This window comes from Olea europaea, unplaced genomic scaffold, assembly GCF_002742605.1.
Source record: "Olea europaea var. sylvestris unplaced genomic scaffold, O_europaea_v1 scaffold709, whole genome shotgun sequence".
Classification (NCBI taxonomy): Eukaryota; Viridiplantae; Streptophyta; class Magnoliopsida; order Lamiales; family Oleaceae; genus Olea; species Olea europaea.
In genome coordinates this window covers 69,167-88,027 of record NW_019265488.1, presented here as the reverse complement: position 1 = coordinate 88,027, position 18,861 = coordinate 69,167, and the positions used below count along the sequence as shown (strand labels likewise).

The 18,861-nt window shown below is 34.9% G+C and overlaps 1 protein-coding gene across 1 annotated transcript; it reads left to right on the top strand.

Annotated features, from left to right (window-relative positions):
* Window positions 1–7,804: 7,804 nt before the first annotated feature.
* Window positions 7,805–8,917, top strand: LOC111390744. Its single transcript, XM_023015842.1, has one exon. It carries the CDS (start codon window positions 7,873–7,875, stop codon window positions 8,698–8,700), a length of 828 nt encoding a protein of 275 aa, XP_022871610.1. The 5' UTR covers window positions 7,805–7,872; the 3' UTR covers window positions 8,701–8,917.
* Window positions 8,918–18,861: the final 9,944 nt, after the last annotated feature.

The following is an 18,861-nucleotide window of genomic DNA, read 5'->3' as shown; positions in this document are numbered from 1 at the left end:
ATCATAACTCCTCCTTGTTTGGAGTGTCTCATATTTTATTTGGAGACTTTAATTGAAGATTTTCAGAGTTTCTTTATTCGGGTGATGGCTTTCTTTTATCTTCAATGTATTTCTTACGTTAATACATTAGGCTAAACTTCTTTGTGTTAGATGGATAACAAAACTCTTTGATTCCTAGTTTTAATTCAAGATTTTGTGTTTTTAGTGTAATTCTTACGTTGTGATTCCATAAATATATAATTACCGTGTTTTAATGCTTGTGCATCATTAGAACAATAAATTGTTTATTCGTAGTGTTGAAAACTCACAGTAGGCAGAACATTGTTTATGGAACACGTAGGCAATAAGAATAATATTTATTGTGTGTGCTATCGTGTGTGATAATTCTAAACGTCAATCCATATTTATCATATGAGTACAGACTAAGGATAAAATCATCTCGTGGTAAAATAAGTTTATTATGTCTTGAAAAGAATAGTGATCGTGACAATTGTATGAATTGAATTAATTATTATAAGTTAAAGATTGGAATTAAGAATTGATTAGTGGAGTCGAAAATTCAATACGTTCAACCACATCTGATTTAAAACCAATTTTTATTGCTTTCATAGTCATAAAACGTAGTTAGATACAAGAATCAATCATCTTTTGTTACAATCATGAATTTAAATATACCAAATACACTAGAATTGAACTTTATTCCTTATGAAACGATAATTTTCTCATTATGATTATTATTTGTACAACGAATCCGTACCCATGCGACATTTCTACGAACATATGCATCACCTTTTATGCAATAATTTTGCTTCGTACACTTTTCTAATTAATCTTCTCAAAACTTGAATTATATCTAAAGATATTGGTAAGTGGAAAGAGACCTACTTAATTTACTAATTAATTAACAATAAAATTAAAGTTTCCAACGTAACAAAAATGGAGCTATCAAAAGATCATCCTAAACCTAACACAATCAAAACTGACACGAGTATTCCAATGTTTTTGACAAATGCAATTGGGTTTCCGTTTACGGCCCGCCAACTGAACCACCATATCTGGCAAAGTTAGGCGAAGAATTTCGAATCACCTTCAAAAAATAAGTTGGCTGTGAATGTGTCTGTGAATGGATGAATACTTGCAAATAGTCTAGAGATATGAATAGAGATTATTAATAAAATCTAAAATATGAGACACTCCAAACAAGGAGGAGTTATGATCTGTCTCTGAAATACGAGACGATTCCAAATGAGTAAGGACTTATAAATTGTCAAAAAGATATGCAAATGAGCCTGAATTTTCTGAAAGAGACAAGGTTTTACATCTAGCCGAGGAAGATAGCTATCACACCATTATTAACCAAAATTTTGGCAACAACTCTACAATATGAACTAAACCACACCATTATTAACCAAAATTTTGGCAACAGCTCTATAATATGAACTAAACCAACGTAAAATATAATAGAATATATGCACTGCATATGTAAAAAAAAATTTGGGGCCCATTTGTCCCCTCAAAATGCTCACTGCGACAAACAAAGTAAAATTCAGGCTTGTAGATCTAGATTTATTTATTTATTTTTTTGAAGGAAAAAGTAATTTGAAAAATAAAACATTATTGGACCCAATGGCCTATCCAATTTAGTAAAGATCTTGCCAATCGTCGTATGTTTGAGTCTTACACAACCAAAAACATATAGATTGTGCAGTATCTTGGAAAAAGAAAATTTTCACATTGATTAAATACGAAATTATAATCAATGAATATAGGTTTGTGATACTTCTTCTGGTAAGATTGCCGTTTAATGATAGATTTCAAATCTTAATATGGTAAGAAAGACCATTAAGAGATAAATTATTAGACCGAATGGCCTATCCAACTTAGTGAAGATCTTGTCGAGCCCCGTATATTGAGTCTTGCACAATGAGAAATATATAGATTGTGTAAAATCTTATTAGAGATTAATTTTACATCTATTAAGAATCAAAACTAGATCTAATCGACATATATTTGTTTTATCCTTTGTAATAAGGTTGACATTTAGCCCCTATTTGTCATCCTTTAACAAATAAATTATTCGTTACAGTAATATTCTCCACCACACATTCACATAATAAAATATTATACACACAAACCAATATTTTTTTTTTAAATTTCAACCACACATTCTTGAAAAATTATTATTCAAAACTCTATATTTTCTACCAAAATGGGAGTCAAACAAGCTTTTAATGATAGAACCACAAGATTTTATGTGATATCAACTTTGAATGAACAATTCGATCCGAATAAAATTCAAACGAGCAAATAATTTCAACCATTAATAAGTTTGAACAAGTCGTCATCTTACAAATTGCGTCTACTTTACACCTCGCAGAAGGAGAAGCAAGTCGCTTTGTATATATGGCCGCCTCTTCAAACTTCGGAAGTTTATCTATGGACAATAGAGGCCACCAATTTAAGGATATCTATGGACAATAGAGGCCATCAATGCTTCTCTACAAAACCAATGTGCCTTCGGACACGTTTCAATTTTTATTTTATTTTTTTTTGAATTTTTTTACGTTGATGACATCGAGAAATGAGAAGCAATAATTGAAACTTGAAAGCTACTTGGTCTCAAACTATTGGCTTATGCACTCGTACAACTAAATCAATCCTTTTAGGTACACAATGCATCACGATTTCAAACTCTTTTGAAGGAATGATATTACGTGGCAATATTTTTGTTTAATATCTTTGTCTACTTGATAACGTTGTGATGTTTGAAATATTAGCGTCCGTTTGATTTTCATTCTTTGGTCACAAAAATGAAAATTATAATCGTCATTCATCATATAAAATCACTATATTTAAATTCCTATTTCTTGTACCATAACGACTATATTTTTCATTTTCATTCTTACAAAAATATGTACCAAACGAGGCTAAGCTTCTATTTGGTCTTCATTTTTTTTTAAAATTCATTTTCAATCACACGTTCTTTCCTAAAATAATTTTAAAAGTAAACTCAAAATTTTTAATTTTTTTAACAACACGTTCTCCAAAAAATAACTATTCAAAGATACATATCCCATCCAAAAATAGGGCTCAAACAGGGGCTAACTAACATCGACCAAATCTTGTATTCAAGTCATAACAATACTTTTAAATGCACCAATAACAAAGTAGAAAAAAATAATAAAATCAGATACATGGTTTCAATTTTGTTATATAGTTCAACGGAGCATGTTTCCTTTGCTGCTTTTGTACACCAAAAAAAAGTAAAAATGTCAATTTTGTCTAAATCTACTCGAAGATTTAACATAACTATGTCATTAATAAGTACCCAACGTGTAGTGTATGTTTTAGTCGAATTTAGAATAACTATCATTTTGCCCTAGGGCACATCTCCAAGTGGTAAAATGGGAGAGTGGAGAAATCTAGCTTTGTTTGAGACTGTCGCGTCAAGGGTTCGAATCCTAAAATAGGGATTTGACTCTTGGGTAAGTGCAAGTGTACAAGCAGCCTTCCACCCTGTATCGTTGGAGGCATAATCTGCGATTTACCTCCCTTACGATACTCCAGAACAGAAGCGATGGGGAACCCTTAAGATTGAGGTTCAACCTTTAGAATAACTACCATTTTTTCAAGACTCTGTGATGATAGAGTTAATCGATGTTGACTTTCATTTTGAAGTGGAAACGAACAACTCGAGGTGGAGATTTCTTAAAGTGGCAATAAGTAACAAGATTATAATAGACTCTTTTGTAGCTCATTGGACCACGTGTGTTCCTGGTTAGATTTTAGTATCAAGAATGATGTTACTTTTAACAGTCTAAATGGGAATTTGATACCCCTTTCTCCAAAAGAGTAGCGAATTAACTGATTTTATCCCCACCCTCTAATCTTGAAGTCTTTGATAGCTTTTTTTGCACTAAATAGATTCTCAAACCAAGTAATGTAGTTAGCATCCTTGCACACCTGTCGAGGGTCGTGAACAACGTTGATTATTATTTACAAGTTTAAACTGTGTAAAAATTTATCTTTAACATACTATTGCAAGATATGAAATTTTATTTTTACGTGTCTTGACAAGACGGTGGATTGATTGAAAATATCGATCTTGAAATTTGACTGATAGATGAAATTTTGGACATAAAATTGTTTGTTTAAACTTTCTGAACTATGATATAATTTTGAGCTTTGAGTAATCTATTTATTCTTTCTATAAAGGCAAAACAATAAACAAAAAGCGGGGTTCATTGCACTTTTGAAATTTAAAACCATATTCTATGCTTGATTTGGAAGTTCCCGCTTTAAACAAAGCAAATATATGCATTGCAGGTAAATGTAACTTAGTCTTAAATAGTAATTATAATCATTGAACTCTATATTATTAAGTGGTATGACACATTTGTTTATAATAATCTGTCACGAATCTCAAAACTTTACACTTGGCAATCTTTCATTTGAATTAGATTAGACTGAAGTAAGCTACGTTGGATAGTGTTTAGGCACTAGAGAACAAGCTAAAATTCTCGCAGTACTTATAATATTGTTTCTTTATTGTAATTAAAGTTTTTTTTTTCCCTCTCAAATATTTTTTATTTAATATTTTATTTATCACTCCATTTCCTTTTTGAATAACTATTTCGATGAAGTGGCAAACAAGAATTTTTAATAATTCAAAATGATAAGTGAGAAGTGGAAATGAAGTTAAAAGTACAGTGACTATTTGTAAAAAAATTAAAACTCAATTATAGAAAATAAATACCAATAAATTTTTTTACCTCTGAGAAATTTAACCTTTGAGTTTATTTATTTTTCCTAAACTAAAGAATTTAGAATAATTCTTGGTGTATAGACAAGGGTTCACAATCCCTATTGAAGTGAACCTATACCGAACACTCACATAGGATCCACTCCATATGAGTAAAAAATTGCAAAAAAACCACCCCACCCACCCCCTGATATTCTGAAATTGTTCTGTGAACAATTAGTCTGTACATATAGACTAATTTAAGAATTTAACTTCTATAGTTGTATGCTCTTCCACTTTGACTAGTTTATTTTTCACATTCATAAACAATTAAACAATGATTTTACAATTTATACATTAAAGTAAAAGACACGTTCCTAAGCTGTACAGGATAATATTGTGTAAAATAAACACACAACCTTTTAAATTTCTTGATATCTAATTCTATCTAACGTGCAACATATTAAACATGACCAATAACATCTTCATACTTCCCAAATGTACTTAGAATTTTGAAAGTTCATTTTGCAAGTTTTGAAGGTTGAGAGTTACTTGCAAAGATTTCTTTATTATGTTTGCATTCATGTATATTTTTTCACTAACTATTTGTAATTAATTAAACTCTTAATATTAAACTATTCTTACATATCAGTAGCATCTATTATGTAGATGACAGTAATATTAACGGTACTTTCTTATATTGTTAATTAGTAAGAACATTTAAGTTATTTTATTAACTTAACTACAACATTTTTGAAATACTTATCTTGTAAGCATAGTATGTAGTGTGTATCGTGGTTGTTAAACTCTCGATCCACATTGCGATCATACAATTCCAAAATGATCGAACGATTTGAATGGCATATAGGATCTTAAAATTGACGGATAACTATGATCTTGCTACTAGATCATAACATTCCTCAGAATCTTTCACCTTTTTTTTTTATATATTTTTTTTGGGTGAACATTTCATCTTATTTTTAAAGAATTAAGTAATATTAGTGGTTGAGTATTTACTAGTTAAACGTTTAGTTTCTAATTAGAGCTCAAATCAAAATTCAAAAGTTAATATCCCTAATATGAAATTTGTTATCCTCCTATTGTCACCTCAAATCGACGGTGGCATTTCCATTTTGATTCATCAACTAAAATGTATTCTCTCATTTCTCCCAATTCTGGAGATAAACTTCTAATTAGCTTGTTAAAAATCAGCCATAGATTTAAAGCATGTTCAGAAATTGAATAAACAGTTTAAATTTTAAATAGGTAAAAATGAGTGATATATAAGAGGTAATTGTGGATATAAAGTGACATGAATATTTATAAAACAATTTATAAACATGAGTTATGCATAAGTTTAGATATTTTCACCATTCCAATCAAATTATGGTTCTGACAATTTTAATTTTAGCCCATTTTTGGCAAGTATTTATAAACATTTTTGTTTATTAAAAAAAAGAGTAATGCAATTCGTAGTGAAGACTGCCAGTAATCGTCCTAGGTGGCATACACTTGACGATTTGGTATTTAATATATAGATATGGTAATTATTTTTTGAATTATACATCAAATGAAAAATCGACTGTCGGTAGTTTTCAGTGGAAATAGCATTATTCTAAAAAAAAAAAAATGTGATCAATACATGAGTAATTCTTATAAATCCTAAAAATAATTGAGTAGAAGTAATTTGACTTTTATAAACACTTGCGTACCAACCAAAAAAATCAGCCAAACATCTTCAACTTATAAGCAGATTTAAGTAAAAACCGAACCCCTTTATTTTTGTCTCTCCAATCAACCGTCCACGCGGCGCAATAAAAAACTTGTAATCGCCCACAAAAGGAGCTCATTACTATCCGAAAAATCAAGAATTAAATACACGTGTCATTCAAAGAGTACATCCACCGTCGTAGACAAGGCCCAAAGCACGACGACCTATGTGCCCCGCTTCTGACTAATTACTAGCCACTCTTCGAAATCTTATTGGTTCAAATTTTGGGTCCACCTATACTCCTTTTCTATTGGATAGCTAGGGCTACTATCACGTGGCCCACTATTTGTACCAATCGGCTTTCTGCGTGTCGAAATTATCATCGTACGTGTCCTAACTTAATAAGGAAAAAACCCTAAACTTGGGGATTTTTTTTTTATTTTATTTTTTGGAAGTAATTTGGAATATGGGTTTCTTTCGTGTTGGTTATTCAGCTTTAGTTTGTTCACTTTCAATCACTGACTTTACATTTTTGTTTTGATTTGATGATTTTACATGTAACCATGACCAAAATTACGGATTCAAATATATTTTTTTGCAATAACGAAATGAAATAATTCACTCAATATGAATGATCTGGAAATGGGAAGCCAGTTGAACCCTTTAGGTTATTTCGAAAAGCTTCTCTATTGTGTTTATGAGCAAGATACATGCTTTTATCTTGATTGATTAGATAAGCTACTCACAAAGATTGGCTCTTCCCAGACATCCTTAGTTTATCTGAATTCTACTTGTAGACTGTATGAGGGTTGCTTCACATATATGTTTCCTCCGAAGGACAAAATCAATATAAAAAGTGAAGTGATTGACTAGCACGTAACTCCTCCTTGCTATTCAATTACTCTTACATGCATCATCAAATGATAAATTGATAAAAAAAAAAAAATTACAATTCTATTAACTGATAAAAAGTTACAAATGAAAAAATCAAAAAACAAATTTGAATACTCGTATACTGAAATGTTTGACTCGATATGGATTAAATGACAATTTTTGCCAACCTAAACCTTGAGAGAGGTGAATTTTGACCATAAGTTCATATTTTCTAGACATTTTAAAAAGTATTAGTTTAAGCATTCTATTGGCCACATGAGACAGGTTTTAACTTTTGGTCATGGTGAAATTGAAAAGAAAAATTAATTTAGATGATAAAATTAAAGTAAATCAAACTTGAGTGACGAACTTATGAAGAGTCCCTAAAAAGTTTGATGACCTCAATTGCAAATTTACTTCCTCAACTTTCAGTATATATCAAACTGCCTCTTGTTCAATCTTTATTCAGCCAACTTCAGGCTACTTATTTTGTTTAAGTCATATTATTAGTACTGAAATTTTACATAAAAAAAAAAAGACGAGTAATATGGATGGAAGAGGAGGGTGCTGTATAGCGAGGTACACTGGTGGCGGCGTGTCCGACATGTCTAACTTTGGCCGGATAATGATGCGATTCCGGCCAATAGCTCCAAAGCCACCATCCCAAAATGGGTCAGTTTCAGGCGGCGGAAGCAACTCCGTGCCGGAAAACACCGACCCATCTGTCAAAACTGGCCGTGGGAAGAGAAAATATACTAAAGACTCTGCCAGTGCCAAAAATACAAATAAAAAGGTCTGTAACAGAAAAAGAAAGGCTTCGCCGGAGAACTCCGCCTCCGGTGGGTCTGTTTTAGGCGGAGAAACGGTGGTGACGCTGCCTTTGTTTCCAGAGACATCTGACGTGAAGGAAAGTAAGAAAAGAGCGGCACCCAGTGCTCCTTTATGGTTGAGCTTTGGGGGTGAAGAGAGAGAGAAATCGGCCGCGGCTGTGGTTTCATGGGTTAAAGTTGAATGTGTAACTAACAGTTCGGTGGACTGTTATCGTCTTGGCCGAACTGACGAGGAGAGGGTGATGGGCCTACAGCGTGACACGTGTCCGGGTTTCATATCCGACAGTCTGAATCGGGTGATGTGGACCAATGGGACATATCGGCAGATGGTGGCTGCGGGCACGGAGGAGGTGGTGGCGTGTCTTGTAATTAAGGCGGGAGTGGTGGTACCTGCCGGGGTTCCTTCGTTTACGTGCCGGGTTAGGGTGGTCACGTGCGGTAAAGACAAGATTTCTGTCACACTGCCATGTGACGTTTGGAGAATGGACACTGGAGGGTTTGCATGGCGGCTCGACACTACGGTGGCGCTATCGTTGGGCCGATAAGCAACTGGATTAACTTATGGATAAGCACTTTTACTGACCCATGTAAATTCCTAATAATAATTGTGAATATTTTTCTTATTATCGTTTTTATTTTCTGTTGTTGCAAATGTTTGTCTTGCTTGTTGAGAAAAACAGCTTATAACTTATAAGCACGAGGAAAACATGTTTGATGTATTGAACTTACAGTTTGAGCAAGGAATTTGAATTTCTTTATCAACATCTGGTGCATGCAAACGCAAATATTGTTTTTGGTTTTTGCATCATTGTAAGTTTTGTACTATGGTTCATTTTTCCATATTGTTCTCGAACATGCGATCTATTATCCTTTGATTGTTCTTTCACATGAAGCTTCGGAATTGCCCTTATCCAGCCTTCCCTTTTTCAAGAAAATGCAGGCCCTGTCACGCCATCTCGAGATACTATCAGATGAGCTTTACTGGGCCATGACATTAGTGCTGTACCATATTATACTTTTTAGAGTATCTTAAAGAGTATTTTCAAACGTGAAGAGAAGAAAAGATTCTCCCTATTTTAAAGAGTCATTCTTTAAAATCATGCTTTAGAGATATTAAATTAACGCTTCGATTTGAAGAGTGGGTTTGGTTCCTCAAATTTACTCTTCATAATTAAATGTATTTATAGTGTGTTATTTTTTAATATAGGAAAATAATAAAATAATTTAATCTCTGTTTGACTCCTATTTTCGATAATGAAATTGGGTGAAATAGTGTTTTTTGAAAAGAATGAGTGGTTGAAAAAGAAGGAAAAATTTTCGATTTACGTGTAATATTATTTTATGAAAGATTGTGTGGTTGAAAATATGAGAGAAAAATATAATGTAATATAATGGGGATCAAATGGGGGCTTAGAGAAAAGTTATTTATAATAAAAAATAGAGAAAAATAATAAATATTTTTTGAGAGTAGTAAAATTAAGTACTAAATATAAAGAGTTTGTTGAAGTATTTCAAAATTTGAACTCTCTAAATTTATAGCTATCTTTCAAATGATAGAATATATTCCTTAAAAATTGAGATTTTTTTGAAGATGCTCTTAAAAGTGTATATGAGCTATATAGGTTCAATAAAATAGAGAGAATGAATAAATTATGGATCCTAAAAATTGTTTAAATAAAAATTATGTTTAACTCATTTAAATTTTATCAAACACGCATTTAGCAATGTGAAAATTATTTGCCATATGTTTCCGACCTATAATTGAATTTAGCTAACCTAATTTGGTTGTTCAATAACTGCCTCCCAACCTTATTTATGAAGATTGGTTTAGCCATTTACTTGAACTTTTAATAAATTTAAATTAGAAGGGCTCTAGGATACTATTTTAAAAAATAAAACCCAATGAAAAGCTAGGGTAGGGCCATCGAGCCGGTCCAAAACGTAGATCATTGCTCGAAAGAATGAAGAGTAGCCCTAAAAGGGGAAAGCCGCGGACACGGCAATCGTCAATAAGGCACTGTGTGAGGCTGACTACAATAGACAGAGTATTATATTTTTACACAAACATAATCATCATGGGCTCTCTCAACCGATGACGAATTCATCTATTTTTATTTTTTTTTAACTAGAAAAGTGTACATTCTGTCGAGTTTGACAGTATCTTCACTACATTGGATTTGTATTACAAGCGACTTGAGAATTCATGAGTACAAAATCTTTCGTGATCACTACTAATTGGGGCTTAAACCTTTGTTTGAATCTTTTGCATATGTTTAGAAATCCATCTTCCATTTGTGCAGAATATTTTAGGATAAACATATGAATAAATCATAGTTGTTTAAAATATTTAACTGAGTATTTGATATATTGCACTTGACATGGTCAATAATAAAAATGCCAAGCACTATCATATTCAATTTAAGCATTTATTTTTCAAATACATTATGAAGGGTTCTCAAAGTTTCTCCATTTGGTCTCACAATTCTTCCTCACTTTACTTGATATCTTTTGAGTAGCTCTCGAAGTCTTAAGTGATATTCAGAATCTCGATTAGTTAAATGTAAATTCTCTAGTACTCCAAAACAAGATTTTTTCCTTAGCCCTTGTTTGAGCCACATTATATTCCGAAAGATGCATTTTTGAATAGTGTATTGATAAGAAATGTGTGGTTGAAAAATAAAGAAAAATTTTGGATTTGCATGTAATATTATTTTATTGAAGAATGTGTGGCTAAAATGATGTCAAATCACTGTTCAAGAATGTATATTTCTAAAAAAAAAAAAAAATTGTGGCTCAAACATGGCCTTAATAAGAATATAGTAAATTTTACTTCTAAAAATATCATTAAAAAACCCAATTAGAAAGAAATATCGTTTTCCACATTGCATCTAGTTGCTATAGCATAAATAATTTAATAAGCATCTATGCTTATCTTATGTTAAGCACCGATAACATGTCATATAAATCTATTGGTGAATAAGCTTATAGTGGGCCTCAACATTTCAATTAAGTTTAAAATTCATAAATTTATATAACACGTCATCTGTGCTTAACATAAAATGAGTAAAATTGTTCAGTAGATCATTCTTGATCATTATAAATCGCAAACAATATGCACCATCAATGGCTAGGATTGGTGGGCAACCAAATTCAAGCTATCTCGCATTTAATTGCTCGGCGATTAGTCGAAACCCCAATTTTCTGGTTATCCCAATTCTAAAGTTTGTAATGGTCGAGCTATATCTCAACGCAAAACCAGTTAATTCTCACCCAATTCGACACCCTGATGAAGATAATCAGCTGGTAATCAATAACCCAAGCTGAAATTCTAGTAATTGAAGTAGAATTTGTTAAGACTTGGGGTCCATCTCAATAAGGTCAACCTTATTAAGAGGAGTGTCTCAAACCTTTATATATTGGTCATTATTTCGGTATTTTACCGATGTGGGATTATATTCCCTTAACATGCCCCCGCAAGATGGTGGCTCGTTTGAGCAGACCAATCTTGAAATTCGTGTGCTCATTTTTAGAGACTTAATCGGATCGAATAGCTCGTTGGAGCTTACTGGGCTCTGATACCATGTTAAGACTTGGGGTCCATCTCAATAAGGTCAACCTTGTTAAGAGGAGTGTCCCAATCCTTTATATATTGGTCATTATTTCGGTATTTTACCGATGTGGGATTATAGTCCCTTAACATGCCCCCACAAGATGGTGGCTCGTTTGAGCAGACCAATCTTGAAATCTGTGTGCTCATTTTTAGAGACTTAATCGGATCGAATAGCTCGTTGGAACTTACTGGGCTCTGATACCATGTTAAGACTTGGGGTCCATCTCAATAAGGTCAACCTTGTTAAGAGGAGTGTCCCAATTCTTTATATATTGGTCATTATTTCGATATTTTACCGATGTGGGATTATATTCCCTTAACAGAATTTAGATAGAAATGAAGAAATGAAAACGGAAAGGAGAGAGAGAAATGTAGAAATTCAAAGAAGAAGAGGGAATAGATTCAAACAAATTTTCTAACTGACTTCTCTTTCATTCCTCCAACTGTAAACAAACAGGAAATAACATATTTTGTATCTATAAAGTGTGTTTGTACTTTTACAATTAAAATTAAGAAATGATATGACGCCGTTTGGATTGTCTCAATTTTGAATTGCTTTTACTGTCGTTTGCTTCTAATTTCCTCCATTTCCCACTTTGCTATGATGGCTTGCCTGTTTCCTTGACATCCCCACCCCCGCCCCCCCGGCCCTCAAATGAACCTTGTCTGGAAGGCTCAAATTGCGAGAACTTTTCCTAAGATCCCGTTTGGTACACATTAATATAAAAATGAGAATGAAATAAAAGACAGAAAGTCAAATATGATGATTTAATGTGATGGATAACGATCATATTTTTTATTTCAATAAACAAATAGTGAAAATCAAACGGGGGCTAAATATTGTCAAGAAACTATGCTATGTGGCAAAATCCACTAGTGAACACTTTATCCCTATTAGACACTATGCTCTGTGGCAAGCCATGTAATTTGTAATTATTGTCAAGAAACACGTTAGCCATAATAATAGCAGAAAAGTGATGTCATAGAGCCAAAAAAATGCCCATACTTAGTAAACCTATTCGCCACTACTTATTAGTATTCTTACCCTTTGATGTTGGTAATCTTTCAATGTAATCCATAGTGATATGACACCATGAATATTGAGGCTCGTGAAAAGGCTGTAACACCAGGATAAGGCATTTGTTATCCCTTATGCCGTTGGCAAGTATCACACCTTAAAACTTTCTGTTTTATGATTTTTACCATCCTAGACCAATAGAAATTTTGTTTAGCCTAAAGATGCTGGCTTGCATCCCAGAACGTCCTCCCTCTTGTAAAGCATAGATGGCTCTTATTAGCTTCCATCTGATGTCATTCCCTGAACCCAAATAGATCTTATAATTATACTTCAATAGGCCATTCTGGTAACTATAGTCAAGCTCCCATTCAAGTTTAATAAGCAAGGATTTAATCTTTTATCTAGCTACATCATTTCCTTGGTAGCTATCAATAACTTCTTGTACCCATATGGGAGTTACAACGGCCATGCCTGAACATTCCATCATTGTTTCCTCTTCTAGACAATGCATCCACTACCACATTTTTTTAATCCCTTTTTATACTGTATTTCATTACCAAGTCCCAACAATTTTGTTAGCCACTTTTGTTGGAGTGGTGTGGTAATCCTTTGTTCCAGCAGATATTTAAAAGACCGGTGATCAGTCTTAATGTTAAAGTGGTGTCCTTCCAAGTAATATCTCCATTTTCCCATGGCTATTACTAAAGCTACTAATTCTTTCTCATATATGGACATCTCAAGCTCTCTGCTACTAATAGATTTACTCAAAAAGGCCAGAGGCCTCCTTTTTGGCATTAGAACTGCTCCAATATCATTATAGAAAGCATCAGTTTCTATAATGAAAGGCTGCTTAAAATCGGTAGGGCTAGTACAGGGGTACTGCTTATGGCTATTTTCAGCCTCCAAAAATCTAACTCTGTCGATTCTGTCCATAAGAAACTGTCATTTTTTAACAAATCCAACAAAGGCTTGGCTAGAGTTCCATATCCTTGAACAATTTTTCGATAATAACCCCTCAACTATTTTATATTTGCAGGTCTAAGCCACTTTTGCATAGCACTTATCTTCAAAGGATATGTTGATACACCATTTTCAGTGATTATGTGACCTAAATACTCCATCCTTTACCGGCCAAAAGAAAATTTACTCACTTGGCATATAACTGATGTTTTGTTGTGAGGTGATGGCAGTATGAATGAAGGTCAGGGCGGTATAACCCTTGATGTGTCTCGAAAGCAGTTTTGTGAATGTCTTGGTTAACCACCCTGGTTTGATGATATCCAGCTTTGATGTCAATATTTGGAAAACACATGGATCCATACAACTCATCAATCAAAGGCATACGATGTTTATCTTTGATGATGAGGTTGCTCAAAATGTCTGTAATCTACAAAAATTTCCGAGTCCCATCTTTTTCCTTAACTAGCAAAACAGGATAGGCAAATGGGTTATTACTTTGCTGAATTATCCCATCCTTCAACATTCATCTGACCCTTTTTTTCCACGTCAATTTTCTGTATAAATAGGCATATGTAGGGCCTGATTTTAAATGGTTGGCTTCCTTTTTTCAAAGGAATATACTGGTGTTGTAGCCTTTTGGGTTCTACAAAGACATCTGAAAATTGATCGACTGTAACTTGTATTTCAACAGGCATAGGTTCTCTTCCTTCTTCCGTGACTGAGCATAGTTGGGCTATGACCCCATAGGATTGTTTCTTAAACCGTTGTTATACTTTAGTACATTCTATCATCTTTAATCCTCCCTTAGTTGTCTAAATTCTCACCTCCATTTCTACCCTTTCCATTTGAAATTTAATCCATCCTTGATTGCAGTCAAATACCAGTGGATAGAATTAACTCAACCAGTCTACCCCCAACACCATGTCATTGCCCCCAGCTTGAGTAATCTCATTTGGTACTGAAATTCTAAGTCCTACATACTTTAGATCAGTGGGTTGCAAATAGCTTTGCTCTCCAGTTTCTTTCTATTGGCCACTGTGACTACCACTGCTTTGGTTGGCTAGACTTCACATTTTAGCTCCTGTACTAACCTCCCATCAATAAAGTTGTGTGTACTTCCTGATGCACATTGGAAAGTGTATTCTAGGCGTAATCGAAATAGAATCAATTAAAAATCAAATTTTTATTACTGCATTTTCTTGTTTTGGTAAAATAATAAATTTGTTTCCTTCTAAACAAAAGGAAACTTCAGTTTTTCTTTTTTATTACAATTTTCCTTTTTTATTGTTATTTAGAATCTATAAATTGAGGTTCTTGAATTGTAATAAACACACTTGATTATTGAATAAATCTACTATCTCCCTTCATTCTTAGATTCTTAGTCTCTTCTTCTTGTCATCACAATCGGCATCAATTTGATATCAGAGCAAGTTGTTTCCTTTCATCAGGGCTTGTTCCACCACGAGAAAGTGCTGCAGCAGTCACGTATCCTAAACCACCACCAAAAAGCCGGTATCCACAATGACCCACCACCCAAACCATTACCACCAAAATAAAACAAAAAAGAGAGAGAGGGGTAGCAACGTACGGATACAGTTTAGCAATAGCAATAATTTAATTTATTCTACCTAGTTATTGATAGTTTCCCCAAAAAAAAGAAAAAGGAACTGTTTACCGGAAAAACCATTGTTCAAGAATTAAGTTTCAATCGTCAACCTGTATTCGTTGCTACCCCAACATCACCAGCCTTATCCCAAAATATCAACCCAAACCAACCTATTGTATCCCTTCACTACAACTGCCGTGCCCTAATTACATTTACACCAGGCAGCCCATTATATACCGGCAGCCCACTACACAAAGAAGCCCAATCTATTACCTTCGGCCCTCTTACAAAACTATAGTCAGCCTATTATTCAGTACAAAAATTCTGCCCAATAAACCATATCTCCCCTATCAATCAGTTTCGCCCTTGACAACACTGACCCACTTCCCGTTAACACCTTTGGTATACGCACTGCTGCTTTAACACTTCTCGTTGTTGCCACTACTCAGCTCAGGGACAAGGGTCTTCGCTGTTTTGCCGTCACTACACCATCACCGTAATTGCTCGTCCCTTCACTAACTGCCATTGTCGAGTTCACCATTTCTCCTCTCGCTGCAATTTCGTCGTACCCCGTCGCCATCACCGCCAACCTACATCTCTGCCACTCTATACAAGTGCAGCCACCTATAGGCATATTTTGATCCAATCACCGCCGCTTGCTATTACTTCTTGCTGTCAACCACACTGCTGCCCTTGGAATTTCCTAATATTACTTCCCTCATAGCTCCTACTCTCGGTTGCTGAAGTCTACTGCCAGATTGTCAGACGCCAACTCCACTGGTTCGTCGTTGTTATTGGTAAGGTTTAAGTTTGTTTTTGAAAACTTTACTTTTATTCGAGTGTTGGATTCTCAGTAGTTTGTCTTAGTTCCTTGTCGTCTTAACTACATATAATCTAGGTGACTTTTTGTCTCACACACAAATCGACGTAATCATTTAAAAAAAGTACAAAAAGAGATGAACTGAAACTCATTGAGAAGTACGTTTCATTTTACCATCAATCTCAGCTCTTGGAACGTCTTCTTAACCATGGGCAAAACTCTTCTACTGTGTTGGACTACAGGACTCATTCTGACAAGTTATGGTACCGTGCCGACCTTACTAAACCCGAGGATGTCACAATTACTAGGTTCCTTAAGGGCCTATGCCCAAACCTCAAACATCAAGTCCATATCCTCAATCCCAACTCGTTAGAGAATGCTTTTAACAAGGCACTCGAAAACGAGCGATACTCCCGTTCTTTATATTCGGGCATGGCCTTTCAACCTTACCTAACCCGCGTCTCTCTTGACCCCCTCTGCCTGGTGCTCCTACTAGTAGCCCTACTTTGATCCAGACCTGCTTGACTGTGAGATCTTCATCCGCTCCTATTCCTCGCGACCCTTCTAGGGGTCAACCTGCTTCTCCGGCCACCACTCGAGGTCCTAACCTTCAAATTGTATGCCATAGCTGTCATGCTCGTGGTCATATTATCTCTCAATTTTCCAATTGTACCCTCATCCTTGCACAGGAACCCCTGCTTCCAACCTCAGAGAATGAATGTTTCATGGTCGACCCTATTGACCATTTTTATGAGGATCTTGATCGATTTGAGTGTTATGAGGAGGATACGGCTGTTATCTCTGTTATGCGATGTATCATTTCCACCACTGTTAATTCTGACTCATGGAAGCGTACTTCTATTTTCCATACATTCATTCCATTCAACTCTCGTTCATTCAAATTAGTTATTGACGGTGGTAGCACTATGAATGTAGTTTCTAAGTCTGCAGTGGCCAAGTTTTGCTTCAAGACTGAACCACATCCTCACCCATTTAAGGTAGCGTGGGTGGATGAAACCTCATTGCCTGTCACTCACCGTTGTCTGGTATCCTTTACGTTCGGTTCCCTTTTCTCAGAGAAAATTTACTGTGATGTTGTACCTATAGATATTACTCACGTCCTGTTGGGCGTGATAACATTTATGAGTTTCTTCACAATGGTAAAACTATTCGTCACTTACCGACCAAACCCTCGAACCCTCTGAAGAAAGCAACACCCATTCCTACACCTAAGGGTGTCATCGACGCTCGTCTTCAATTATTTTCTATTAAAGATTTCGAGCATGAAGGTTAGGACACCGGGCTTATGTTTGCCTTGGTTGCTGGACCAAGCTCTCAAATGATTCTCACGGTGACTTTCCACCCGAGGTCAGTTCTCTACTCAATGAATTTATTGATGTTATGCCTACCGACCTACCTGATGAACTTCCTCCTATGCGGGATATTCAACATGCTATCGACCTTGTCCCTGGTTCTCAGCTGTCGAATAGACCCCATTATAGAATGAACCCTGCTAAGCGAGCTGAACTCAATAGACAAATTGAAACTTTACTCGATAAAGGTTTTATACGTCCTAGCCTTAGCCTTAGTGCAGTTCCAATCTTACTCACTCCTAAGAAGGACAGCTCGTCGCGCATGTGTGTTGACATTCGCATCATCAACAAAATTACCATTAAGTACCGATTTCCTATCCATGATTTGAGGATATGTTGGATGAGTTAGCAGGGTCTTTGTGGTTTTCAAATATTGATTTACGGAGTGGGTATCATCAAATAAGGATTAGACCAAAGGATGAATGGAAAACGACATTCAAGGCCCAGATGGTTTGTATGAATGGTTGGTTATGCCTTTGGACTGTCTAATGCACTTAGCACTTTCATGTTGGTCATGTATTGCAACCTTTTATTGGAAAGTTTCTTGTCGCCTATTTTGATGACATTTTGATTTAAAGTCGATCAAAAGAGGCTTATCTAGCTCACCTCCGACAGGTCTTTCTTACTCTTCGTTCTACACAGCTATATGCTAACCCCAAAAAATGTTCATTCCTCCGTCCTAAGGTCCTCTTCTTAGGGTTCATCATTTTCGCCTATGGTATTTATGCTGATCCAGCAAGAATCTCAGTTATTCACGATTGGCTAGAACCTTCCATCTTAACCGAAATTCGTAGCTTTCATGGGCTAGCATTGTTCTATCGGAGATTTATTAAAGGTTTTAGCACTATTACTGCATCCATCACTGAGTGTATGAAAAAAGAGGGTTTTCGTTGGACCCCTTCGGCCTAAAGAGCTTTCTTAGCTATTAAGCAAAAATTGATTGAGGCTCCCCTTTTATGACACCCGGATCTTTCTAAGGTTTTTGAGGTTGCGTACAATATTTTCAGTGTAGGTCTAGGAGGTGTCTTAAGTCAGGAAGGTCATCCCGTCACTTACTTTAGCGAAAAATTAAACCATGCTCGACAAAAGTATTCTACCTATGATAAGAAGTTTTATGCTATTGTCTAATCTCTTCATCATTGGCGATATTACTTATTGCCTCACGAGTTTGTTCTGTACTCTGACCATTAGGCTTTTTGCTTTCTTAACTCCCAACGTCATTTAAGGGAACGACATCCCAAGTTGGTTGAATTTCTTCAGGAGTACACTTTTGTTCTCCATCATCGGGCCGAGGTCAAAAACAAAGTGACTGACGCTCT